The 22447-nt window shown below is 28.0% G+C and overlaps 4 protein-coding genes across 12 annotated transcripts; 3 read left to right on the forward strand and 1 right to left on the reverse strand.

Moving 5' to 3' along the window:
• The first annotated feature begins 403 nt into the window (after nt 1–403).
• On the forward strand, nt 404–7072 carry LOC117239035 (CD63 antigen-like). Its single transcript, XM_033504287.1, has 6 exons — nt 404–652; nt 2305–2493; nt 2768–2938; nt 3195–3416; nt 3777–3838; nt 6083–7072. Exons 1-6 carry the CDS (start codon nt 590–592, stop codon nt 6099–6101), a joined length of 726 nt encoding a protein of 241 aa, XP_033360178.1. The 5' UTR covers nt 404–589; the 3' UTR covers nt 6102–7072.
• A 1535-nt stretch (nt 7073–8607) lies between these two features.
• Nucleotides 8608–21985, reverse strand: LOC117239037 (ubiquitin-conjugating enzyme E2-24 kDa). 9 transcript variants are annotated; one of them, XM_033504296.1, is made up of 8 exons: nt 21817–21985; nt 14502–14741; nt 13508–13631; nt 13203–13356; nt 13072–13122; nt 12444–12576; nt 11624–11771; nt 8608–11390 (listed from the first exon to the last, which is right to left on the reverse strand). In XM_033504296.1, exons 4-8 carry the CDS (start codon nt 13331–13333, stop codon nt 11293–11295), a joined length of 561 nt encoding a protein of 186 aa, XP_033360187.1. In that variant the 5' UTR covers nt 13334–13356; nt 13508–13631; nt 14502–14741; nt 21817–21985; the 3' UTR covers nt 8608–11292. The 9 variants fall into 9 exon arrangements, with proteins under 9 accessions (XP_033360187.1, XP_033360189.1, XP_033360185.1 ...); XM_033504298.1 differs by having other exon boundaries at nt 13508–13539; nt 14498–14741; XM_033504294.1 differs by having other exon boundaries at nt 14498–14741; nt 21817–21984.
• On the forward strand, nt 16418–18195 carry LOC117239036 (peptidoglycan-recognition protein 2-like). Its single transcript, XM_033504288.1, has 5 exons — nt 16418–16693; nt 16822–16927; nt 17165–17378; nt 17674–17792; nt 17892–18195. The coding sequence occupies exons 2-5, from the start codon at nt 16882–16884 to the stop codon at nt 18074–18076; spliced, it is 564 nt and encodes a 187-aa protein (XP_033360179.1). The 5' UTR covers nt 16418–16693; nt 16822–16881; the 3' UTR covers nt 18077–18195.
• On the forward strand, nt 19697–21220 carry LOC117239038 (abscisic acid and environmental stress-inducible protein-like). The gene is made up of 3 exons (XM_033504299.1): nt 19697–19717; nt 19919–20043; nt 20933–21220. Exons 1-3 carry the CDS (start codon nt 19697–19699, stop codon nt 21075–21077), a joined length of 291 nt encoding a protein of 96 aa, XP_033360190.1. The 3' UTR covers nt 21078–21220.
• Nucleotides 21986–22447: the final 462 nt, after the last annotated feature.

The raw sequence follows: 22447 nt of genomic DNA on the forward strand, positions 1-22447 counted from the left end.
TCTTTAAAAAGTATATGTATAACTCGTATAACATATATTTACACGTAAAGTATTTGTATATTTCATAGAATGTTGAATTCTATATATATCATAGATTAAAGTTACACTTTGATATAATCAATATGTGACTTGTAAATATTTACTGTGTTACTTGTCTATATATAAAGATACTTTTATATACCTGTATTTTAAATGCTAATAATGATTAATACATGTATTTATAATACTCATAATTCTAATTATAAACGATAATTAGAAAATAATTTTGTATACTAAATCTATATACATATTTGACAATAATATAATCATTTTAGAAATACTTAGGAAGTAAAATTTAAAGCTTAAGGCTCTATGAGAAATATGGTCGGTTCTTTAATAAATTACCGGGAAGGTGCGCACGCATCTACGTCAGGCAGGGTGGATGGATGAAAATATGACTATTCTTTGGTGAGCTGTTGAGGTGAATAATCCGAGTGCATAATTTTGACGCAATTCTATAAAGGACGCACACAGCTTTCATACTGTTTGGTTACATCATTTTTATACTTGATCTTACCTTTCTCGAAGTCAGTGAATAGTGAGTGTAAAAATGGTGTCCGGTGGAATGGCTTGCATCAAATACCTGACGTTTCTTTTCAACCTGATATTCGCCGTAAGTATTTGCTCCATGTTGTGCTCGTTACTTATATTCTATTCCATAAGCTCCAACTGTGTTTGATTTCATTCTTTCAATGTTTATTTAACATTCATTTAGGATTTTCTTAAATTTCGATAAATACGCAAATTAAAATGAAGTAAAATAAACGGCGATTCCAATTTTATTAAAAATAGAAATGTTTAGATGGTTTAAATATAAAGTAGCTATAACGTATGGTACCCATAATCGTCGTGCGAAAATTAGATTCGATCATTTGGATATTGGTTTTTATTCTATCGGGCCGCGAATTGTAGATTATTTGATTTGATTACATACACAGTACTCCCGAACTGCTGAATTCGTAAAATTAAGACCTACATTTTTGGATCCTAAGTACTGAAAACTTTTTAAATGACAAATGAAAAGAGCAATAATTTTATGTCCCTTAAACCGAAGTTAAACCGACTATTATTTAATATTTTGTCGATTCTACAGTGAAATCCAAATATTTTATTTCCAATTCGTATATACCTACATATTTAAATACCTGTCCTAAAGTAATCAAGTTGAAACTAAAATATTTATCAGAAACCAAAATTTTTTATTCAATTCTTTCTTAAAAAGCAAAATTGAAATCTGCCTTTTTCTTGTTTGTATCATTATGCAAATCGTTTAAAGAATTATTAAATAACCTCTTCTTTCCTATATAGTATACTCATATCTGTATGAGTTACTCTTATATTTGCGTGGGTATTTATGATTTCTTATGTTAGTCACGTATGTATAATACGTAACTGCACATAACCTCATGAATTATTCCTTTGTAAACCTACTCAACGTTTATATATTGCTTATAAGCATTATTTTGAAATGTGATGATATTTTATTAAATCATATTTATTAAATTTAGATTAAAAATAATTAGTATAATCATAATAATTATCGAAAATAATTTATGTAAAAAGCTAACCCGAACCTATTTTTTTAGTTCCGTTTTTTATTGCAAACAATAGTCGTAAATTAAAAATTGTAAAAATTTCATTTTTTATATTTTGATGACTAATTGGTAAATAAGATATTGTCGATCACGGATCGGAAGTAACGCTGACGCTCGCTCCGTGCAAACAATTCGAGAAATTGGTGGGGATAACACTGCGACTACCTAGCGAGATGATAATGTGTCTGTTAAACAAGAAGTTACATTCTGTTCCTGGTAAAAAAATAATTTCTGCATACATTTCAATTCTAACAAGAATTGTGTAATATGAAATAAATAAATTTTAAACATCTTCATTTAATTCTTGTTCTTATTAGATCTATCTATTGTTTTATCATGTTACAAATGAATATAAATTATTTTAAAATTACAATTAAAACTTTAACTTTAAATTTTAAAATTACAATAAATGAAGTTATGCATTCATAAATAATATTAGTATCAATTAATATTGATTACATAAACATTACGGAGTATAAGGTTTCCAGTTTATCAAGAAATGCATATTCTTAAAAGTTTCAATATGTTTATTGTATTATTACATAATTATATCAATATTATATTATGTTATAATACATCATAAAAATAATATTATATTACATCATAATTTTTATTAATGTTATTGCTGTTATTATCGCTGAAAATAACTGTTAAATTTTTCTGATTGCAGATTACAGGAATTGTATTCATTGCAGTTGGCACTGTGATCTTGGTGGTTTATAGTGGCTACAATAATTTTATGGACAGTTGGTTCTTTACAGGACCAGTATTGATGATTGTAGTTGGTGTTATTGTGTTTATTGTGTCATTCTTTGGTTGTTGTGGAGCTGTCAAAGAGAATCATTGCATGATATTAACAGTAATAGCCTGCCATTATTTATACAATAATTTTACATAATAATCTTTATATAATAGCAATAGCCAATATTTATATAATAATTTTGTATATCATAATTTTTTTTGTATTAGAGTAAATTTTTCTATAATTATTTAACTATAGCAAATATAGATATTCAATTAAGATTGAACCTGAAATATGATTTACTTTTCTAAGAAAATGTATCTTTTTTTTTTTTTGTTAATTAATTAATCTTAAATAACAATCTTTGTTTTCTTGTATTTGTTCCATACAGTTTTCTGTGTTACTGCTTTTAATCTTTGCACTTGAACTCGGTGCTGGAATTGCTGGATATATGATGAGCGGAGAAGTGCGTACAATGGTAGAACATCGATTAAATACCACTATGGAAGAATACTCAACCAATAATGATATTCGTAAATCTTGGGATATTATGCAACATGATGTAAGTATGCTTAATGATGCTTATTTTTACTAAAGAGATTTGAAATATAGAAAGAATAGATTTTTATACTAAAACTTTTCAAAGTATTTATGTTATATTACTTTATATTAGTAGTATTGAATGTAAATATGATATATATTATTGATTATACTGATACTGAGCTATTCAATATAAATTAGTACATAATGAAAGTTAATGTTGCTAATTCAAAATCTCTACTATATTTTAACTATTATTATAAACTGTCAAATTGTAGTTGGAATGTTGCGGAATGGTTGGCCCTAATGATTGGGCTCATGTTGGATTCCCAGAAAATACTATACCAAATTCGTGTTGTAAAGAAGTACCAGAAGGAAGTAAATGTGACTCAAATTCGATTCATATACATCTAAAAGGTTGTATGGGCAATCTTCAGTCTGCTACTGAGCATAATGCTTTGATCTTGGGTGGTGTTGGCATTGGCATTGCTATTATTCAGGTAATATTTATTATTTACTTCTTCTAATTTAGGATATTTTTATATTATTCATAAAAAATTAAATATTGTTCCTAAATTAAAAAAAGGATATCAAAGAAATGATTTTATAAAAATATACAAATCAATCATTGCAAAGATATATATATCATTCAGTCGTAACATACATAATCAAAAATTAATACTCTTCTACTCTTTTATTATTATGCGATTTTTTATATTTAATAATTTAATAAGGCCATATTGTTCGCATATTTCTTGTTTGCTATTGCATGACATTTATTTGTTAAATGAATGTAATATATTATTCATTAACGAAAAAAGATACGATTCATATACTAAAATAGAATCTGTTTGTTTCAGCTAATTGGAGTCGTCTTTGCATGTTGTCTGGCACGTTCAATTCGTCGCGAGTACGAGACTGTGTAAGCAGACAGATACCTCCAATTTTAATGCCTAGAAATTGCACTCAGACTTCAAAATATGATCTTTTCCTTTCACTCTTTTGTATATGAATATTGTTTCTGTGTTCTTCTTTAAGTAACAGAGTATTGCACAAATAGCACTTTATATGTTCTTTTTACCATGCTGCACAAAATAATATATAAAAGATCGCTTCTATACAAACTAATTAATTAATGCTGTTATCAGTAATGTTTTATATTTTATATATACGTAACAACACTTTATTATTCCCCGTTATTATAACTTATTTAATACTGCAATTGTTGCTATCGCTATTACTACTGATTGCAGATATTATTATTAAAATCAATAACAGTGGTAACGAAAGCAGCATTACAACGTTTACTTTTGGTTTTGAATGTATTAATTCATTCTTAAAATTGCAATTTTAATATCAAATAAGACAAGTGTTTCCGTGCAGTATCATGTCTTTTATGACTGTTTCTTTAAGACTGACCATTTTTATTCTATGTTAATCGAGAAGAATCTTTTGTACATTGTTTATAAACTGCACATTGAGATTCAAGAACTACAAACCAAAAATTATATATTTATGTTAAGAGATTTTTATGTTGAGTACATATATATTCACATGTTTGTTGTAATAATTTATTCATGGATAATACTGTATATTATCTCAGTTTCTATTTGACATTGTATGTATACACATGATATTATTGTAACTGTTAAAAGTATTAAGCTTCTTTCGTCAAATAATTTTAGTTTTCTTTTATTAAATTTAAGTTTCTTTGTACTTCTGTAAAAAATAATTTAACACTGTAACTTCTTAGATTTTATGTGGTATTTTCCAAAATAGTCTATAAGCGAAACATACAACTTTTTAAAAATACCACAACAAAGACACGATGTATAAAACAACAATTTTTAACTAAAAAAGTTATGTTCAAGCAAAGAAAGATATTTAAAAGGCATTGTGGTCTAATCATCAAATAAAATAAAAGTAACACATATAATAATCACTTTGATTTATGTTAATTCATTATTTTTTACTTTTACTTTTTAATTTGATAGTTGCACCATCATGCCTCTTATTTAATTAAAATATTATCTTATTTAAAGATAATAGATAAATTATTGTCACAGAAAGATGATCTAAGAAAATCTCTATTTATATAAAAGAAAAAACGTTCTATATTGTTCATACAAAGTCTACATAATGTTGGTACAATAAATTATGATTACAATCAGTAAATATGATTATATGATTACACAGTTGTGTATATTTAGATAATTTCGGAGACGATTTTGTATTGAACTTGTCTTCTACACTGATACAAGTTCAGTATTGTTAATAAACAGCTGTGTTTCATTAATACTGATACTATATGATTCTTTAAAAATTTGGAGCTACGCTTTCCATTATCTGGATGTTACACTAGATTACAATAAAAGAAATGGAAAGGTTTATTTCTTCCTGGAAAACTAGCGCTACATATAAATAATTCTATTGTTGGTTTTCAAAAAATATTACAGGGAAATATTATCATTTAAATATTTCATTTAATATGTTAATATGATATTTCATTAAATATTTCATTTAGTATAATATTTATAATTTAAATGGATATATTATTTAGATATAATTGAAGACATTTAAATGAAGATATTAAAGTAACGTTCACATTGTTTTCGTATTTTTTCCCTGTCTTTCTTATTGCCTTAAAATGAAATGTCTGAGTAATTATTATATATGTACTGTGTATGTATTATATGTGTATGTATATAGATTTGAATAACAATTAAATTTTATTTATTGTTATTTAATTTATAATTACATGAAGAAATGAAAGCACAGTATATATATATATATATATATATATATATATATATATATATATATATATATATATATATATATAATAAAAGATATATATATATCATTTTTTTTTTTTATTTTCTAGTTAGATCAAGTAATGGAAGAACTATTTCAAATAAGTAAAAATTATATGTTCAAATTTCAAAGCAATTTAAATCTTTAATATTACCCATTTAAACAGTAATGCGATGAATAGCGTTATAATATGCAGTATGTAACATAATATTAAAGATTTTAAATGTAATTGAGATCCTTATTTTGGGAAGCGTAGGTAACTGCACCTTCTCATTTGCAACTTGAGGTATTCAACATTATCTATTAGAAGTTGCGTGTTATTACAGTCAACTTAATTAATTTTTACTTCCAGCGAGACTGCAGCGCACTGATTCAACACCCAATAGGAGGCATTATAACTAAATATTGTTCGTCGTGCATTCATTAAGAGAATAATTCTAGAGTCGTCGCAAGACCATTTATTTAGAACTTGGCTGTAGATTAATCAGTATTTATCTGCAGTCTAGCTTAAGAGCAAAGCAAATTATTGGAGAATATAATTCAATATACTGCCATTATCTGCCAAATGATTGAGACCAATTGTCTCTTTCTTAGACTGCACTGTATGTGGAATTAAAGCTTATGGCATGGGAATGTTTAAAAAAGAGATAGAAAGGTCATAACATATTTGGCTTCACGTTTATTGCAATTTAAAAGGCTCTTTCAGAACTTGATTTCTTGGAAAGAAAAATTGTCTTTCAAATTTTATCTCTATGTAACATGTTAAATTCATTCTAACTATTGTATTTATATAAAATATATTTTTTCTATACACATAGAGTTGGGTAAATGTTCTATTTCTAAATATTATAGCTTGATAAAGAAAATTGATTGAACTATACTCTTTTATATGGTGTAATAATTCATATAATTTCAGTATTAATCAAAGAATAATAATTGTCACCTTCCACAAAAATAAAAATTTCAAAAATGATATTATATAATAAATTAAACGAAGATTGAGTGCATTAATTAATTTTGTCTTCAAAATGAAAGAAAATGATCGTTGCACTATATTATGATTTCGCAACTAATTATACGTTGGGACCAAAGTTTTAATTTCTGCAGTGAGAGAATTAAAGAAATTAAACGTATAACCACCTGACACGAACATTAAAGTTTGCGACGACTGGTGTCTTTTACTGTTGACTATTGGAACAGCTTCCAAAACATTACAAAATTTACAAAATAAAATTGCAAATTTATGGCATTGCGTCGATTTAACGAACTCTATTATAATTATTGCAATTGTTATAACTGTTGTTTTCGTTTGAAATCTCGCATATTTTAACGACAAAAAAAAGTCAAGTTTGAATGTTAAAAAATAATTAATTGCTTGACTAAATCAAAAATAATTTTATCAAAATATTAATGTTAAAACCATTTACAGTAACAAATTACATATTTTGATGATTCTTTTTAAACAGTATATCACTAGTTTTATAATTATTGTAGGTAATTCATAAAAAGATCTTTTATGTTGTTTATTTATAAATTTTTTATTTTGTGTAATTGTGTAAGTGGTACAGTGTAATAATATATTTTTCAAATTATGAGAAGGAAAGAATCATTCAATTAATCTTGTAATTTGTTAAAAGAAAATTTAAAATTTGTAAAATTTCGCCTTTGTTTACATCAATTATAATTGTTTACTAAAGTAATCGTGACTAGAAAAAGTATGTTCAAACAAATAAGCGAGGTTTCAATGAGTTTCATTTTAAATAATGAAAAATCACAAGCGGAGAAAAATATTTCTCGATAGATAATACCGAAGCATTAAAATGTGCCTAATTTCTTGCAACGTGTCTAAATCATTAATTAATATATTAGAATTGATCAAAGTAATTAATTTAAATGACATATTATTAATCATTTTAATTAAAAGTAAGCACCTAAAAGATTTGCTTTTTTAAGCTAAATAATTCAATATGAGGCAAATCTTTCCCATTATTTACCTTTGTGTTTTAATTATAGAAATTTATTTAATAATAGTTCTTGTTTTAGATTATCTCCAAGTTAAATTTGTATTCCAAATTTCATTTGCAATATTTTTACTATACGATAATTTGTTTATTTTAAAGATATTTCATTTTTACAGTTTCTATTTTTTAAATTTCTACCTTTTAAATTTATATAAGATTAAGTTGTATAAATTTTTTCTATAATTTAATCTACAATATTAAGTTGTATAAATGTGTAGATATTAAAATGTTTCTGTTACATTAATTTCGATACATGTATATTCATTTAATTTTAGACTCTATTAGATTTTACACGATAATGATATGTTAGATGTTACAAAATTAAGATGTTTTTACTCCATAAGGAACGTTCTCATTTAATGGTAATATTTGATCTATATCAATTTATGTATGATTTCTTTGAAAAATTGTAATTCATACTCTATGTAATGAAAACGAAAATTAGCATTCGAATGTTACCTTAGATGATTGGCTGACAAAAATAAAAGACTGATAATAATGTAATAAAGACAAAAAACGAAGTCAGTATTAAATGAGAAGTAAATAGTTGTTTTTTGTAGCATTTAGTCGCTTACAATATTTTTCTACTTGTAATTTAATTCATCAATTAATAATTAATATATTATTAACGTTCTTTAAGAGCTGACCACTTTAGCACATCTTGTTCGTATAGCTTTTATCTATACAAATAAAATATATTAAGTAAAGATTGCATTTGTATCCTCAATTGACCATTATTCCCATTAATTGAAAATAATAATTATCAGAGTGCAATTATATTTCTTATAAGCATGCTTCAATTATTTATGTGTTTCACTTAAAAGAAAATTAAAATAAAAATATAGAAAGATCAGTAAACATTCTATACGACCAGATTTTCTTCTTTTATTTTGTTCTATATTCACTCTAAGATTAGCAGACTAACATTTATTAATCATATAGGATGCTCTCTTGTAGCGTCTTACAACTATATGTTGAAAAGAAAGTAAAAGTAATTCACAAGAAAAAATAGAACAGGAATCCGTTTAAACGATCTTTTGTGCCATAATATTACCTTAGAAACATTAGTTATTATTGACTACTTATATATTCTCTAAATTCTTCTATCGCACTCTTACTTTATACGAGTTATAAAAAGCTGTTTACATTTAGCACATTTCGGAAATTATTGAAACCTTCTTCTTACGCAAGTCTTCAAATGACTCAAAGAATCGTTTAAACAATCTCCTTTACATAATTCGCATAATGAAACACGCTTCATTAAAAATGTTTTTCCTTTTTTTAACATTTAATTACAAAAGAGCAAATTTCTACGTACGATCTATATACAATTTCAGGGGTCCAAAAGATCATTTTATCAAGAACCGCACAGAATATATTTACAAGTATCTCGACAGTAATTTCAATGAAATAAAAAACAAAATCCCTTTGCGCGACGTAAACTGTACAATAATTAATGAATGAAGTAACTAATTAAGACAGTGAATGCTCAGTTCTAGAAACTTTAAAATTTTTGTCTTTTGTTATTATTAATTTCATTTGTGGCAGAGGCTACGATGATGTCAATAGCTGAACGATTTTTATATACGTTAATTGATCTTTTAGTAAAATTAATAATTAATCGGTATAAAACGTATTTGAGTTCTATAACTTGAATATTTCGTTCATCTTCAATCTCATATAAAAAAATTGTACAACAGTATTACTTTTTGAATTATTTGCAAATGTAATCAATACAAATTTTATGGAAACCATGGACTGTGACTCTCTATCGTTAACATAGAGAAAATTATGTTTATTTACAGTTACAGCGATTTAAGTTTTATGGGCCCGATTAAAACAATCTTGAAAAGCATATTGATTGCTACACAATTTTTAACTGATTTATCAAAGTTAATTTAGCTTTCATAGTTATTATTTGTTTCATATTCATATTCATAGTCAGTTACCCAATAGGTATAATCAAATAGAATAAAAACTACGTAAAAAATCTCTACATAATACTCTAATCTTTGCTAATTCGATGGAATGAAATGTGTTTAAATGAAAATTAATTTCGATCAAATAATTTTACGTAATACAGTTAATCATACTTTATATAGAAATTATATAAAGAGTGCAACATTTTAAAGGGACCCTTATGATAACTATCAGCCTAATTACTTACAGGTCAGATTATTTGTATTGTTCATAATATTGCCTAACCTATCAATATTATTTGATACTCTCAATGGACATACCACTTTAAATACTATCTCATCGCAAATTTTTAAAACGAGCAAATAAACGAAAGGAACAGAGAAAACGAGAAAAAGATAGAGAAGCCCTCACTTTCACTTTTTCACCCCTGTGCCATACTTTTAAGAAAGTTTAAGAAACTAAAAGTTCTCTTTATTATAATTATGAAAATGTGTACTTACATATTACAGAAATTCATAATACCAATCTATTACTTTACCTTGAAAAGTAAATCGCTTCTAATTCTGGAAGACATTGTACAATAACTTTTATATTTAAAAAATCTTGTATAATTTAAAAGAAAAATTTATCATAGATCTATGCTTTACAATAAAAAAGAATACTTTCTGTTGAATTTAATATATTACATTGGTACCAATTACTAATATCAGTACTGAATATATTTTGTAAAAGTTTATTGGTTAAAAGAATTTGTGATGCTACTATAAAAGTTTCGAATCGAATTGATGCAAATATTTTTCATAGAAACAATTTATTATAAATAAAAAAAATGGGTATTTGCATGAAGACCAGTACATGTAATGGAAAAAATGATTCGAGACTAAATATTAAGGCTAGATATACATTTTTATGGCATCATTAATCAATTGTATTCACAAGAATACATTTTGGAAGATATAAACACGTTTTAAGAGCTGTAGGGTGAAAACGAGAGTAGTAAGGTAGCACATGCACGCACATTCATTCATCTTAGGCACATTTACATACTCGATATAAAAGCACATCACAATGATCGTATGGACGATCTTAAAGAGTCTTTCATTTAAAGCAATCCTTCGATAGATATACATATACATACGATAAGTTTTCGAAGGTGCAGAGAACCTGAACCATGATTATTCGAATGATCACTTATAATCATTAATGGGATTTATTAAAAAGTATAATTTAAATATAAACAGAAATCATGATTATCAAGTACATTTCGGTACATTTTTTCGAATAACCGAACATTTTTACCAGCTGTGAAGCATTTTTTAATGTGAGGTAACTTCCCATTAATGCGACTATATCTAATGCTGATTAGCGAAACAATGTCTGTAAAATAATCACTGTTTACACGGACAAATAATTTTAATTAAAATATACTTTAAATAAAAGTACCACTACATTACTTTAAACTTACAAATAATGTTCGATTAATCGAGAAAATTTGATTATTTTCATTAATTTGTTAAAAATGACTGATCAATCCGAATAATCAAAATTTTAGCATAGTCGAACGGGCTCCCTTAAGTTCGCTTTGAAAGAACAAGGAGATCAGCTTTATTCGAAAAGTCGTTCATGTGGCATAACGCTTAGTCCAAAGTCGTGCTATGCGATCATGCTCTTCTCTATTTTGTAGATACTGCGTTGCTATACTTCCTACTAAAGGATCCGCTGAAACATAAACAATATCATAAATAATAGCATAATAGTAAATTTATTCATATTTCTATTTTATATAATATTTTCATTCATTTAAGATGATTTTAGGATAATATAAAATTTCACAACAACAAATTTGAAGATACATAAATACATATATTAATTTCGTTAGCTTTATTTAAAGAAAATATATTATATTAATACCTAAAATAATTTAACTATACTACTTATGAAGTTTATTTTACCTGGATTACAGTCTGTTAAGAGAGAACAGATAGATAATAGTACTTTTGAAATGGTTAGCGCGGGAGACCAATTATCCTTTAAAATGTCCAAACAAATTACACCCTGACTGTTGATATTACAATGATAGATGCGTGTTCGGAATGTAACCTAAAAACATTATATTAACGATTAATTATATCTTAATGATTTTCTGTCACTCTTTCCACTACTTTTAATAGATGATCCACAATGGACTGTTTTTTATTTGTACTATATAATACAATACGTTCTGAAAGATACGTAGCCCGTTAATAAGAAATTACAGAGATTATAAACATTGTATAACGACTGCATAAAAGTCTCTTTTTCAAAGAAAATATGCTGTATTCTCATATTATCTTTATAAATTAAGTACCCAATACTGAAAAGTTAAAATCAACATATAACTTCATCTTCTTTATTTCAAAGCTATTTCTATATTCAGTTTCGTTACATTTTGTTTTTAATAAATTACAATCTAAAATTACATGTTTAATAAACTGACACTAAAATTTTATCGAGTATTATTTACTATTAATTTTACAATAAATGTATATGATTAAAACATTATATAGTGAAAAAAGTTTGAATAATAATTTAATAACGTAAACTTTGATTAGAACGCTAAAGCGTTAAAAATAAAATAATTTATTGCAAATTTCATATCATCTTGTATATAAACAATTTTTCTTTATTTTAATATCGCATTATTGCACATCAACTCTATAACTTTTACTGACATAAATTTCGCTATAAAATTTATCACAAAATTAATAATAATTAATTATGCGATTAACATACCTTTGGAGGTTTAAATGGATACTCTGGGGAGAAATGTATGTCTAAGAAAAATACTCCTCCCTCATAAACTGAACCAGGAGGTCCAAGTATTGTTGATACCCATTCATATAAATTGTCTCCTTTAGGTCCTGCACTATAAGATAAATACCAAAGTTACATAGATTATTTAGTAGTATAAGAAACGAGAACAAAAATTCGGATTTTGACAAAAATTAACAATTAGACCATTGATTGTAATAAAGCTTTTCTAATTACTAAAAGAAAGAAATTTGAAAGTCAAACTATTGTTTACTTTTACGTAAGTAAATACTACAGTCGAACCTTGTCTTATATCATTCGAGACAATCCTAACAGCCAGAAGAAAGAAATAACGAATTTTTTGTTTCTCTCATTCTGTGACACATAGCGTAGCTTACAAAGTAAGTTTTACTTCAACTTCTAGAAATTTTTGCAATGGAAGGGAAGGGAATGAACAAAATTGTATAGATATTATAGATATTTCTGAATTATCCAGGTTCGACTGTATTATTGGCACAAATAGAAAGTAAGCCAAAATAAGCTTTACTGCGAATGTGTTAATATCGCAAATAACATAAGTGATAAAAATAATTAGGGAAAAAAATCAAACCTGCAATTTGGTGGTGGATCTAATGTGATTTCTGCCAATTCTTTTTGTATCCTGCGACAAGAAGATTAGTTTAAGCTCTTGTTAAGTCTCCATGGCAGAGTCTTTTTAATTTTGGATGATGGATGTGCTACCTTTTGGCGGATGTTCCTAAAGCTTTCGACATCTTTGGATTAGGCTTCGCTTCCTTGCTCTCTGGCTTATTGTCTGCCAGTGATGAACCACGCCCCCGGCCAGTTCCACTGGAACCTGCGCCTGATGACATGGCTCTAAAATGATTTACTTAAGCTGTAAAATATATTTACTTCAGAAACACATGTAATAAGATAGCATATAAGAAATCAAGTTTAATAATATATATTTCATTATTGTTACATAGGTAATAAATAACAAATAAATATGTAGGTCTGCAAATTATCAAAGATACAATAGAACAAACCTCGTGCCCTTGACTACGGACGTCGAGAACCTCTTTGGATAAGACACACAAAAGAGAAATACTCTTAGTACCAATGATAGTATATTCTCACCAAAAATTATTAAACGAATGATTCTCTTCTCACCTAAAATTTGATAAAATACAAAAAAATAATTTCAGTAGAATTTATTTCTTTAACATAATAATATACAGTAATTCAGAAAAATTCAAGTGATTAGATGAAATTAACTAAAAGCATTAGAGTGATAAATATAAATTCATGTATAAAATTGTATTTATAAATATATTTATAATTACAAACATTTCTTAAAAGATACCTTTAAATTAAATATCCCAATTAATATATTGTGACGTTACATATTTTATTAGACTTTTCATTGATAGAATAAAAATTAGATTATAATATTGCCTTATGCGAATAACACTTTAGTACTTAAAATCAAAATAAAACAAATCCACAAGATACAAAGCAAATGTTCACATATTTCTGTATTCTACTATACATAAACAAACATTACATGAATAGTTGTACAACCTCAGTAAAAATAATTTTGCATGACAGTTTTGTTAATTTAAATTATATGAAAAAAAGAAAAATGATATGTTTGAAAGAGATTAATTAAATTCTGTAATTTTATAAATGCTTGTAAAATATGGAGTCATATATCTTAAACAAAAGTGAAAAATAATTGTCACAAAACTGAATCTATACAAATACATAAATCTTTATAGAATAAGTGAAAACATATTTATTAATTTGTACTAGATAACTAATTTAATCGGTAAGATACTTAAAACATATTATCAACATTGAATAAAGGAATTTGATAATCAGACAACGAAAGAACGTACAATAATTATCAATAATTTCTATTTAAAAAGAGAATCATAGAACCATTCATGATTCAGAGGAAGAGGTGTGTTACCTCGTTGGTAGAAAAGTTAGCCTTTCGATCGTTTCAGAATAAACTTTAGGACCAAAGATCGAACCTACGTAAATCCCAAGTGAACCGGCCGAATTCCTTGTTGGATGTACTACTGGAAGCGAGCGTGCTCCTCAGGTGCTGCTGTGTATGCTGGCGGGCTTCATCGTCGCTCTCATGTCTCGAAGTCACGATCGCGGCGTCCCTTTTCCCTCGGCGAGCGCCGAAACGTGCGCATCTCTGCGTCGCCGGATGTTGACTCTGTCGCCGCCGCGGCGGACATCGGTAATCCTAGCTTCTAGATGGATGCACTGTCTCCATCATTATTCAAAAATATGCAATACCAATCATTACCAATAAATTCCCTAACATCAGTTTTCTTCTCGTGTTTTCCATTAGGTTAGGGGATACATTAGTCCACAATAACAATAAAAGTTGGAACTATTTGTTTCATAATATACTTGAGATATATTATTTATATGCGTAGGTGATACAGATATGAATTTCCTTCTATTGCTACTAGTTAAAAATCTAGTTATTTAGAAGTGTAAAAAATGGTAGCTTCATTTGTATGACGCGTGCGCGCGCGCGTGTGTGTGTACAGTGGGTTGCAAAAGTTTTCGTACCTACACTTGCGCACAGAAGAGTTTTATTTTTATTTTATGCTTATCATATAAAACGTTTTAAAACTTTCATAACACTAATGAGACGCGATTACGTGATTATATCGGTAAAATTTTATTGAAATTATTATATATTATATATGTGCAACATGTTTATTGCAGACCTATATTTAGTAAAAGCTTAATATACAATATGAATAGTAATACCGTCTTAAGCGTATATGTAGTGAGACGTATTAATATTGTGGATGATTGCCAGTTTAAATATTTTTGTGCTTGGAGTTAGGTTTCTACAAAATATATATTTGTGTTAAATATCTTGCAACCTCTGTATATTTTCAGAATCGTTAAAAATTTTACCAATATAATCTGATAGTTGGATGTCATTACAGCGCTAATGGAATTTTAATATGTTTCGTATAGTACACGTAATATGATCATAAAAAGCACACCCGTTGTATGTATCTGCTAAATGTACACCTATTTGAAGATGGAAAAAACACAAAGGTGGGTTATTAAGGTGGGATATTTGTAGACGTTCAACAGGAACTTTTGAATTCTAGCTTTCCTGAAGTTCAACAGGAATTTTTAAATTATAGGTTTCCTGAAGGTGAATTACATATAACAGTTTTGAGTTTATTTTCGCGGGTGAATTTTTAATTATTTCAAAGTTTTATCGCGTGCTAACTGAATTAGGAGGACGCTACTGTGGACGAAAACTATGCAAAGATCGGTTGTATTCATGCACTATAATAAAGTTAATTAAATTGCAGTGTGATTTGTTATTATATTTAATTTTAAAAGTCAGTTTTTTCCTTGCATCCTTTTTAATTTTTTTCTGTTATTACAATTTCATAAATTTCTAGAATAAGCGGAATGCGCGCGTTGATTGGTCGATTAAATAGATAAGGAAGATGGTCGACGAGTAGTTCTACTAGAGGGAAATTTGAACGCATTTTTAAGAAAGGAAGACAGGAAATAATTAAAGGACGAAGAAGGGTAAACATATCGACTTAAAATAATCAAAACTCATAGATGAGGACTGGACATATATGTGATGAGTAGAAACGGCGACATTATGGAAATATACTCCTACAGTAATTTCCTTACTGTAGCTGGAAACACGCGGCAGAAAAGCATAACACAGGACGAATTCATCTTGGAAGACACTAGGAATAACATATTTTATATTATTGTCTAAATGAATTAACTATTTATTATAACAGCGATAAATATTGTAGACCGATGAATTTACCGCTAAACGGTCTGCATTCCATTTAAATACATTTTTGAATAACGAATAGTTTGGGAGATAATTACGTGTGAACCTTCAAATCGAACACCCTGTACATGTATGTAGCTTACTTCTTGAGTTATGGATGATTAAAGAAAATGTCCAAAGTGTTTACCTCGTTACTTTAGTGAATGTTATTAACTGAATATGTACTTAAGCACATACGTTGTAACTCCGAAGCATGACTTGATCTTTTCTAAAGTTTACAAAATAATACGAATCCAAAATTAAATATATGAGCTATATCTGGAATATCTCCGCTTGTGCGCACATTCAGCAAAAAAAAAAAGAAGATAAAATGCAGAAAAGAAACATTAACGCTTTAGATTATATGAACTTTAGTCGGGTGAGATAGCTTCCAACTGCAAGCACATTTAACCACATATTTCTCTTCGTTTATTAATTGCTCCGCCTTTTATAATTGATACATTTGTTGAAATATAATAGTAGTTTATTGTATTTTTTTATTTTTAGTTTATTTAGACGAATAAAGAACATACGGGTCCAGCTTTACAAGTGATCAATATTTACAAGATGCAAAAGTTGATGTTCATAATCTTTCTTCTCTTTCGTATCGGTGGTAAGTCAGTATTTAAATGTTATCGAAGATAATGTAATTTTACTAAAAACTATGCTAATAACTGTTTTCGAGAAAATATACTTGAAAAGAAGTAAACATTTTACAAAATTATTTTGTATTTTCGACGTTATTCAACAATCGTACACATAGATATGTATGTACACGATGTTTTTATACATTAAAAATACAAAACGTATGTTTCTTAAGAATAAAGAAATATAAATCTTGCTTTCTCAGACGGAAACGAAAATTGCCCTCAGATTATCGGACGGAGCGAGTGGGCTGATGTAGACGCAAAAAGCATAAATTATTTAATTATTCCCATACCATATGTTATTATTCATCATACAGTTACCGCAGAATGTGATACTAGAAGTACATGTATTGCTCAAGCCGAGAACATTCGATCTTATCACATGGATAGTAATGGATGGGATGATATAGGATACTCTTAAGTATCATTTTAAATACACTACTTACACCACATAACATGATCATATAAGATCTGTAGTTTAAATGTAGAAAAAATAAATGACAATGAACTTTAAATAATTCAAAAAAGAATTTTAATCCGCTCACTTTAATCTCTCATTAACTAGATTTCGGTTTTCAATATTTTACAACGATTCTGAAGAAATTTGTATTCTTTATTTATTATTTTTATATTTATAGAGTGCAACTGACAATTGTATGAAACAATAAGCGTTTTATTTTACCGTTTGTTATTTAATATTTTTACACGATAGGTTTCTAATCGGTGGAGATGGGAATATATATGAGGGCCGCGGCTGGAATCGTGAAGGAGCTCATACCATTGGATATAATAAAAAGTCTGTCGCAATTGGTTTCATCGGAAATTTTCAAGGTATTCACACTTTCTTTCTTTTGTGATTATATGTATTATACATTTGTATTTTTATATTATAATTATTTTATGTTAAATGCAATATCCTTTTTTACTCAGAAAAGGCCGCAAGTGATAAAATGCTGAATGCTGCGCATAAATTAATTCATTGTGGCAAATCAGAAGGAATACTTAGAGCAGATGTTCGTGTAATTGGCGCTAAACAAGTTACAGCCACTAAGAGTCCTGGATCACAACTTCAGAAACAGATTAGAAATTGGCCTGAATGGGTTTCTACTCCGTAACCGCAGAACATAAATGTTTGAATGTAGTATTTGTCTAGCAATAACAATGTTATACGAATAATATGATTAACAGGGAAAATGTTGATTTGGATAATATATTTAGCATCTTTTATTTTATATTCGTTTGTTAAACGAGTCGATGCACCACATAAAATTGAAGACATATTTTTTTATATCCTTAATTATATTAGCCTTAGAAAATACTTAGTACATTAATAGAAGATAATAAAATGTTGCTATTAATACTAATAAAATGATGAGATTCATTAATATTTTAATACTTAACTATATTCTTTCTTTCATTTGCTTTTGACGTAGTATCGAAGGGAAAAATTGTTTGTATTCCTATCTCGTCTCTGTCTCTTCGAATATTTTCAATAATCGATATTAGATTCATACTAGATATTAGAATCGTCAAATGCCGAATTTGTATCTGCCGTGATTTATTCTCAAAGTGAACGATGCAATTTGTCGATTTAAGGTGATATCGAAAAGTCCTGCCCTTATTCCCAAAACATCGTTTTAGCTATTAAACATACATAGAATATGTTCGGACGAAGAACATTTTATCGTAAAATACGAATGTAATTACAATCCTGTTTATTCTACTGTATTCGTATGATTAGAATGACTCGATGTAAACAACAGGTCACACCTTCAATAACTATATCGTAATAAGACAACGTTTCATATCCTGTAATTAAAAAACGCATTCTTAGCTGCATGCTTACTTATCAATATTTCCTTGTGACTTTGTAAACAAAGTATTTAAAGACAAACTGCGTATAATATGTAATTTATTTTTCCTTATATTAGTTTCCTACTGTTTACCAGAAAAATTTCTCAGAACATATCACGACCGATCTAATTTATTCATATTACGCGTACTTCTCGTTATTAAAATAACAATACGATTCATTAACAATGTACACCATGTACACCGAAGTTCTCTCTCACTTAGAACCAAAGAATATCTCCGATTTCACTCGTACTACAAAACTTAACACCACGGTGTACTTATTACTGCCCTTAAAATGTTACTACCTTAGGGCATAATCTATTTGTATCACACAGAACATATTCGAAAGATACTACTTCCCTGCAAAATAATATTAAAATAATATATAATATATAAAAATTTGTTATAACAGATAAACAAAATTTATCGTTTGTCTCTTTATTTATCTAAAGACATAGTAAAATAAAGATGACTTTACACACCGGTGCTATTATTTTAAGAAATAGGTATAGAAGATATAGAAGATATCAAATAGTGGACAAATAATTTACTACACAAAGATACAAAGACGAAGATTACCAATTAACTAGAAGAATATCAAATAATCGCAGCTTCTTTAGACTGCAAATCTCCTTCTAATGCTTTCAGTAACTTTTTATTGCACAAAGTTATTTTATATAATAAGAAAATTAAAATGCTGTCCAGAAAATTTTGGTGTAAACTGTTAAAAAAGGTGATTCGACATTTTTCAATCGTACTTATACAATGTTTACCTTATTCTTCGCAATCTTGTGTGTCATCTCAATCCTTCTTCGCAACTGTTTGTGCTAGCAAAGACATATATAAAGCCGATCCTGGCCGATCTGATCTCAGTTCTCAAAATGTTGCGACCAGTGCATTTGGTGAGTACTGAATTCAGTGTGTTTACTGAGATTTTATTTTAAAAAATCTTTGACGTTCTTTCTGTTTATATTTCAAGAAATCACATTATTATTTTCCATGAAACGAACGATATCTAAAAATTATTATTCTTTTTCTTAATAATATACCGTATTACTGTTCCGTCATATAAATAAAGAATAAAGGATGTCTTTCGTATATAGATCTTACTTGTCTCAATGATGGTTTTGGTATCCTGTTTGGAGGAGCCTTTAAAACCTGCTACTATGGAGGTTGAATCTTCTTTGAATAATGTCAAGGATTTGAATGCTGATGCAACTGCTTATGAGTAAGTAAAAATAATTTACGATATCAAACAATTGACGAGTTGATTTAAAAACTATTTATCATTGAAAAATAAGCACTTTCTATCATACACGATGATAAAAGTAACGGAATATAATCCATGTTTCCTAACTTTCTGCTGGACGCTTTCTGTTTTCATTGCGGAATGGACTTTATGATAAATTAAACTAATAAACGATATTATTTCATGTTTCTTTTGGATATCTCGAAAGAAAAATAATTATTTTATTATTACGTCTAATTTAATACTGATTAACGTGTTAAGAACATTTTTTTTTGGCAGATTATCGCAAGTCTAAAAAATCGAAGCATCCAACGTTTAGATACCTTAAAATCGTATTAACTATATCTGGGTTCCAATGCCAAAGTGTAAACTTAAATCACGCTTTTCAATCTTTAGTATAGAACAAATCACAGTTGCAAAGCCTTGTAACTGAAATCATTAGAGATATATACGTAATTTTTTGAACTCAGATAAAATGTTTATCATTTTATTGTTTAAAAGTGAATCTGTGTACTGGGCATTGTTGTATTTTGAAATATAAATAGACCGTTTTTCTCGCAACAAGATATGGATCTAATATCGTTTTTACGCTATTATATTAAAAACTAATTTTTAGAATGAGAAAATTGTTTACCTTCGAAAAGAGTGAAAAATCTAATATAAGTAACATGTAAAATGTCATTTTTTTTTTTTTTTAAGTGAACTTTAATACACTCTGGCTTTGAGGTGCAGATATGAAATAATCTTTGAAAGTCAAGTTAAGAATAACATTATTTCCAAAGTAGTTTGTTCGTCCCCTTATTAACGAATTATTTATAAAGAACTTTTTATTCCCGAATTTAATAACATTTTTATTAATGTTTTTAAGCTCTGATAGACAGCATTATGGACATGGATGGAATGGTGGTGGCGGTGGACACGGAGGTGGTGGCGGTGGACACGGAGGTGGTGGAAATGGACATGGAGGTGGTTGGGGTGGACATGGAGGTGGTTGGGAAGGAAGGGGCGGTTGATAATGATGCAAGCGGAAAGAACAGTATCCAGTGAAACATTACTGAAATATCGAATTATTGTAACATTTGTCACTTCACTTTTTCCATGATTATAATTTCCACAATATCTAATCCTTTAAAAAATAAATGTTATTTCCAATATATGTGTAACTTATATTTCGCTCGTATCACTACATGATACATTAGTTGTTTGTTTCGTCACTTTGTATCGACTAAAAGATCACTAGCAACTGGTATATGGTAAATACGGCGGGGAGGTGGGGAGGCCATAGAAGATGGAAAAGATAAAAGAGCATAAAATATAATTAAGTGACATTACTTTATTTCAAGATATTATCTTCAAATAATTATTACAGTAGATTTTTTAAATAATCAAGTGACTTTTCGTTGAATTACTTTGTCATTTGACTATTAAATGAAATGATTTTTTATTTTACTTGATACTCTCTATTTGAATAAATGTTTCTTGAAATAAATTTAATGTATGAAAGACAAGGGGAACATAAACACAAATTACACAAGCATTCTGCTCTGCGTGTTTCTTTGTTTCTCATATGCAAATTTTTACAACATTACGATTGAAATATTTTTTAAACTAATGATTGTTCAACCCAAGTACCTTGACACATTTTTACGGAGAATGACAAAATGCATCGAATAGTGCATCGAATAAAACAATGTATAGTTTCATGTAGAAAAATAGAGGTTAACTTGTAATCTCTGGAATGTATTCACTTACGGTAAAGACAGGTGCACCGCGTGATGCATCACTCGAAACCATTTAATTTCTCGTAATGAAATTTTTCTCAACATTATACATACATATATCCCGTATCTTCCTTTCTTTCTTTCTTCCCCGGTATTTAAACAGCCCCGGACCTCGGATTCGCATTTCTACATTTCCGCTATGTTTCCGACCACAGTGGCGGATCCAGAAGGTAATCCCCCCTACCGTCCCTCCCCAAAGAGTAAGGAAACATAAAAATATTATGTCACATTCTACCGTCCCTCCCCAAAGAGTAAGAAAACATAAAAATATTATGTCACATTCTGAAAAACTTGTTAAGTATATAATTAATGTGAATTGAATTATTTAGGCTGATAGTATCAGATAGAAATATTAAAATATAAATTACAAGCAAATTTTAAATCTTGTAAAAGAAGGTTCAAAAATGCTCTTACACGTTTCAATCCCCTCCCCCTCCCCAGGCAATGCTCCTTGATCCCCACTATCTGCTCAAGATTACGCATTGCCTCTAGAATATAAACAATTCCTTGTACGGCTCCTCAAAGGTATACATATGTTCATTCTTTCTTTCAGTAGTGCATTTATTGTAAATTTTCTAATATTTAAACAAATACAAAATATA

Source organism: Bombus vosnesenskii, unplaced genomic scaffold, assembly GCF_011952255.1.
Source record: "Bombus vosnesenskii isolate JDL3184/JDL3185 unplaced genomic scaffold, Bvos_JDL3184-5_v1.1 scf7180000013883, whole genome shotgun sequence".
Lineage (NCBI taxonomy): Eukaryota > Metazoa > Arthropoda > Insecta > Hymenoptera > Apidae > Bombus > Bombus vosnesenskii.